General features: G+C 46.0%; 1 protein-coding gene across 1 annotated transcript in view; it reads left to right on the top strand.

Moving 5' to 3' along the window:
- Window positions 1–2,185: 2,185 nt before the first annotated feature.
- Window positions 2,186–6,000, top strand: part of SLC27A2 (solute carrier family 27 member 2) — a 65,443-nt gene continuing 61,628 nt past the window's right edge. The window contains exon 1 of the mRNA XM_036736983.1: window positions 2,186–3,029. Coding sequence (XP_036592878.1) covers window positions 2,552–3,029 — 478 coding nt within the window. The 5' untranslated portion in view covers window positions 2,186–2,551. The remainder of the gene's footprint in view (window positions 3,030–6,000) is intronic.

The following is a 6,000-nucleotide window of genomic DNA, read 5'->3' as shown; positions in this document are numbered from 1 at the left end:
AAACCAACCTCAGCAACATATCCAACAAGGAGTAATGCAGCCTTTGCTTAAAGATCTGAGTACCTTCCAAGGCAGCCCATTCTACTTTTCAGAGAGCTCTGTTAGGACATTTTTTTCTTATGTCACATCTACGTCTGGCTCCTTTCCACCTACTGCTCCTAGTTCTGTTTCTGTGGCAAAGAAGAATCAGCCCAATCCCTCTTCTATGATGTCTTTTTTTGTACTTGAAGTCAGTTATCATTATATATATATATATATTTCTCACCTCTTCCCCTCCCCCCAGTCTTCTCTATTCGATCAATTTTCATATGACATGCTCTTGAGACTCTTCATCCTCCTTAGTGGCAGCTAGGGAGCGCACTGGATTGAGTGTTAGGCTTGGAGTCAGGCAGAGGAAAGTTCAAATCAAGGCTCAGATACTTATTAGCTGAGTGACTCTGGACAAGTTACTTAGCCTCTTTTTGCCTCAGTTTCCTCAGTTGTAAAATGGGGGTAATAATAGTACCTACCTCCCAGGATTGTTGTGAGGATCAAATGAGATCATTGTTTAAACTTTTGGCACAAAATAAAGATTTAATAAATGATTATTTTCTTCCTTAGAAGAGATAAGAACAAAATAAGTGGCACTGTGGTATAGGGGAAAGACCTCTGGACAACCACTCTCCTCACCCATGGCCAGAGACGTATATGTCTCTGCATCTCAATTTCTTCATCTGTAAAATGGGGATAAATACCTATATTATTTTCACCCAGGATTGTTGGGAGGATCCAATAAGATAACAAACTTAAATATAAACGTCAGTTATCATTACCCTCATCCTGAAAATTCTCCAGGTTACTTTTGACCTTCCTAAAATGAAAACTGAACACAATATTCCAGATGTTATCTGACCAGAGCAGAGTAGAATTGTCAATGGTATTTTCGTGGACTACCATTCCACATTGTTGACTCATATTGAGTTTAAAGTTCATTGAGTTTCATTCTAGATCTTTTTCAGACTGACGGCTACCCATGCCTCCCACACATCGAAAGTGTGAAGGAGCTTTTCCGACAATAGTATTTTTCATTTATCTCTAATAAGTCTCTTCCTATTAAATTCAGCTGGGCTTTCAAGACCACCGAGATTCTCTTAGATCCTACCTTTCCACGTGTTAGCTTTTTGTCACCACCAAATTTGATAAACATTTATTATCTACTCTAATCAAGTCATTAATTACAATACTAAATCTCACAGTTTCCGGGAGCAAAACTTTTTGTAAACTTAAAAGCCCCATTTCAAAGTAAAATATTATGTAGACTATTAGGTACAAAAGGGAGGTCAAAAAAAAAAAAGGCGTGGTTGGGGGGTGAGGGGGAGAAATCAATTTCCTGAGGCTAGTGAAGTCCCAACAATACTCCCCGGTGATTGCTATTGAGTAGCTGTCGTCAGTAAATAGCATTTACTGAATAGCCTTTGTGTACTAGGACGGTTCCAGGCCGGGCGGGTGGGGGTGGGGGGAAGTATTGCAAAAGTAATTGAAGACGAGCAGTTGGCAATGCCCAGTATCAGGAGAACGTGAACAGCACAGATACGCCAGAAAGATTTCCGCGAAGCCCTGGAGCTAGGTATTCTCGTGAAATAAATAGCTAAGAACTTAGGGCGGCTTAGTCATACCTGTGTCAAGACTGTGCCCAGTTTCTGGCCGCATGGACAGGGTTTGCTGATCGAGATGCAAAACGAGCAGCCAGATCCTGTAACTGTCTAAAACTGTCTGGCATCATTAGAAATTATTCGGGCTACTTTGTACATCGACTCAAAGAACGCCGCCCTTAGAAATTGGGGAAACTGAAGAGGAAAGGGCAAGGTTCCAACAAAAGGAGAGGTCGGAAACAAAGAGCTGAATGAAACACCTTGTTCCTGGGAAGGAGGTTGTTACAAGATCATGGTACCACCTGGAGATAAGGCTGTCGCTCTTGGGGAAGGATGCCAACAAAGACCCCAGAAACGCCGGCCTTCCCCTCGCAGGTCAGCACTGGAGGGTGTTTTAGACAGCCAGACCCCAACTGCCTCACTGAGCTTGAGCGCAGGTAGTCGCCCGCCCTACCGAGTGGGCGGGGCTCTCACCGGACTCAATCCCCGCGGGTCGCCCGGAGGGCCAAGGAGCTCCACCTTCCCCCCTCGTGTCTGCCTAAAATGCAGCCGGCCTCGCCCCTCTGTCATCTCTGTCTCTGGGACGCTATCGGTTTGGCATCTGCTGTTCCTAGGCTCTCTGCACATCCTCCGCTACCAGGTCTCATCCTTCTTCCCCTCCACCCCCCAAGTTCCGAAGGCGCCCCCAGAGTTGGTGCCCCCCACCTCCCTGTCGTTCGTCTCCGAGAGCTCGTCCCCTAGTCTTCCCTGGCTCGCGCTCCCCGGGCTTCCCTGGAGCTCGCTCCCCGCCCTCGCTCCTTCCTTCCCACTCCACCGCGCACCCGCCACCCATCTCCCGGAGTTCGCCCGCCCCTAGCGTCGCGCTGCACGCCCGGAGTTCGCCCGCTGCCCTTTCGGGGACAGGGGGCATCGCCACCATCATGCTCCCCGCCATCTACACGGCCGTGGCGGGGCTGCTGCTCCTCCCGCTGCTGGTGAATTTCTGCTGCCCCTACTTCTTTCAGGATACGAGGTACTTCCTGAAGGTGGCCGGAATGGCCCGAAGGGTACGCGGCTACTCGAGACGCCGGCCGGCGTACACCATCTTGAGCGCTTTCTCGGAACGGGTGCACCAGACCCCGAACAAGCCTTTCTTGCTCTTCCGAGATGAGACGCTGTCCTACGCGCAGGTGGACCGACGGAGCAACCAGGTGGCGCGTGTGCTCCACGACCGCCTCGGACTTCGGCAGGGAGACTGCGTCGCCCTCTTTCTGGGCAACGAACCGGCCTATGTTTGGCTGTGGCTGGGGATGGCCAAGTTGGGCTGTGCCATGGCCTGTCTCAACTACAACATTCGAGCCAAGTCCCTCGTACATTGTTTCCAGTGCAGCGGGGCCAAAGTGCTGCTGTCCTCTCCTGGTGAGTCCGGCCCCAGCCATGAATCCACCACACTCTCCTCTTCCTCCCGCAGATGTACCTCCCTCCCCGTAACAAGATCAGACGAGTGTTTATAAAAGCATCTCCTCTGAGGAGCGGGAGTGGAAAAAGGTGGCAGAATCTGCGTCTAAGAATCCCCAGTTTCTTTCCTAAGGCTCAGCTGAAGTGCCATCTCCGCAAAAATGCCTAGCCTGATTCTTCTAGTTGCTAGCGCCTTCCTCCTCTTTAAATTACTTGTATGTATTTTGTATTTTCTTTTCTGTGTTTATGTCATTTCCTTCTGCCTTAAGGACAGACCTCCCACAATGCCTGGCACAAGTCCAAGTGCTTAATAATATTTGTTGAATGAATGAATACAGACTTTAGGGGCTGGGATCCAGATATTATAATGGACTGTGCCTGAGTATTACAGGACAGTGTCTGTATCAGGGCCAGTTTCTGTCCTCTGTATAGCCATCTGAGATGGGCAGGTAGTGATAATAGTCAACGTGCATTTGCAATGTGCTAGTCTTTGGAAATACAAAGGCAAAAAGTTTCTGCTCCCAAGGAGTTCACATTCTAATGGGGGGACAACATGCAAACAACTAGGTTTGTAAAAGAACTGTATAAAGTAGATGGGACATAAAGGAAAGGCCTTTGTGCAGAAGGTGAGATTCAAGCTGAATCTTGAAGGAAAACAGGTATTCAGAGGAGGAACAGCATCCCAGGTATGGGGGACAGGCAGTAAAAAGACACAAAGAGTGTTATGTGCAAGAGGTGGCAAGTAAGCCAGTGTCCCTGGATCATAGAGTACATAGAGTCAATAAAGTGTAAGACTAGAAAGATAGGAAGGATCCAGGTTATGAAGAGCTTTAAAATCCAAACAGAATAGTTTATGTATCACCCTAGTGGTTGAAAGCCAAAGTACTCCACTGTTACACTCCAGAAGATAGCATGAGAAATCCAGGAAGCCCTCCCCACACATTGGCAGGACCTTCTGTAGTGAATTTTTGGTAGAACGTGAACAGAAAACCTAGCGTGGGCAGGCATAGAAGGATTGGAATTGATATTGTTCAGGGGGAACTTCCAAACCAACAAAATCGCGTTTGAACCTTTGGACAATTCCACAATCACATATTAAGTGCTTGTTTCCTGCCTGCCCTGTGCTGGATGTTGGGGATGCAAATGAACACTAAACAATTGCTGCCCTTTGGGAGCTTGGTGCTATCTGGGAGGGGAAAGGGGAGGAATATGTGGCCTGTGCACAGATAAGCTAGGAGTGATTCAGATTCTCTACCATGGAAGCCTTCGAAGAAGGAGAGAGCACTTTGAGTTTGAACACCTAGGGGAGACTACATGAAGGAAGTAGCACCTGAGTTGAATCGGGAGGGAAGATAAATATCCTGAAAGGCAGAAAGGTGGGAGTGTATTCCACACCTAGAGCACAGCCTATGCAGAAGTCTGGAGGCAGAAGATAGCATGTCAAGTTCCCTGGACAGTGAATAGTCTGGTTTGTCAGTAACCTACAGCGCATGAAAGGTAACAGTATGAAATAAAGTAGGTTAGATCCACACTGTGGTGGGCCTTAATGACAGGCTAGTTTAATTTAATTCAGCAAAGATATATCAAACATCTACTATGTATCAGACTCTGACAGAGACTACAGTAAAACAGTCCCTGCCCTCAAGGAGTTTATATTCTATTAGAAGGAAACAACAGATAAGGAAATAGAAAATATATGTAGTATAAATATAAACTGAATGGAATTGGAAGGCACAAACAACTGGGGAAATCCCAGGGTTCAGAGTTTACCCTTGTCACCTAATAAAGAGCCACAATCTGTTTTTGAACAGGAGAGAGACGTGGTTAATATTATTTTGACAGCTGTGTAAAGGATGATGTGGAGAGCCTGGAAGCAGAGAGGCCAATTAGGAGCAGACAATCATAGTCTAGTCACATAGAGTTGTAGACATAAACTCATAAACAAAAAGAAACAACAGAGACTGTGTAGTGTGGTGTGACGGCTGAAGTCAGGAAGACCTGGGTTCAAATCTCACTTCAAATATTTACTATTTACATGACATGGTCATGTCACTAAATTATAGTTTTCTCATCTGTAAAGTGAGGAGCTTAGAGTTAATGACCTCTAAGGTCCCTTCCAGTTCTAAAGTCTAGGATTCTAAGAACAAGTATTTATTAAATGCCCACTGTGTACCTGGCACTGTGCTAAGACAAAGACAGAAATGACACAGTCCTGCCCTCAAGGAGCTTATATTCTATGGGGACATATGTACACATGTAAGTTTATAAAAGCATATGTAGAATATATAGGGTAGCTAGGTGGTGCATTGGCTAGAGTGCTGGACTTGGAGTCAGAAAGACTCCTCTTTATGAGTTCAAATCTGGCTTTAGACACTTGCTTACTAGCTATGTGACCCTGGGCAAGTCACTTAACCCTGTTCTCCTCAGTTTCCTCATCTGTAAAATGAGCTGGAGAAGGAAATGGCAAACCACTACAGTATCTCTGCCAAGAAAACCCCAAATGGGGTCACAAAGAGTCAGGCACAGCTGAAAACGACTCAACAACAAAAATACAGGAAATATACAGAATGAATAGATGTCAACTAGCAGCTTGAGGTTGGTGGGGTGGGAATCAGGAAGAGCTTCATGTACAAGGTAACTCTCAAGTCAAGTCTTGAAGGAAATGAGGGATTCCAGAAAGTAAAGTTGAGGAGGGAATATATTTAAGGCATAGGGGACAAGCAGTTCAAAGGCACGGTAAGAGGAGATAGAGAATGGTGTGTGTATCAGTAAGGAGGCCATTATAGCAGAGCTGTATGTATCATGTGGGAAAGGTAGCAGTCTGTAAGAAGACTGGAAAGGTAGGAGGGAACCAGATTTTGAATGCCATACAGTGGAGTTTGTAGTTGATTAATAATAATAATGACAGCTTATATTTACAGACTATTTCAAA

The sequence above is a fragment of the Trichosurus vulpecula genome, chromosome 8, assembly GCF_011100635.1.
Source record: "Trichosurus vulpecula isolate mTriVul1 chromosome 8, mTriVul1.pri, whole genome shotgun sequence".
NCBI classification, from domain to species: Eukaryota; Metazoa; Chordata; class Mammalia; order Diprotodontia; family Phalangeridae; genus Trichosurus; species Trichosurus vulpecula.
Note: the sequence above shows the minus strand (reverse complement) of the source record. Positions and strands in the feature narration are given on the sequence as shown.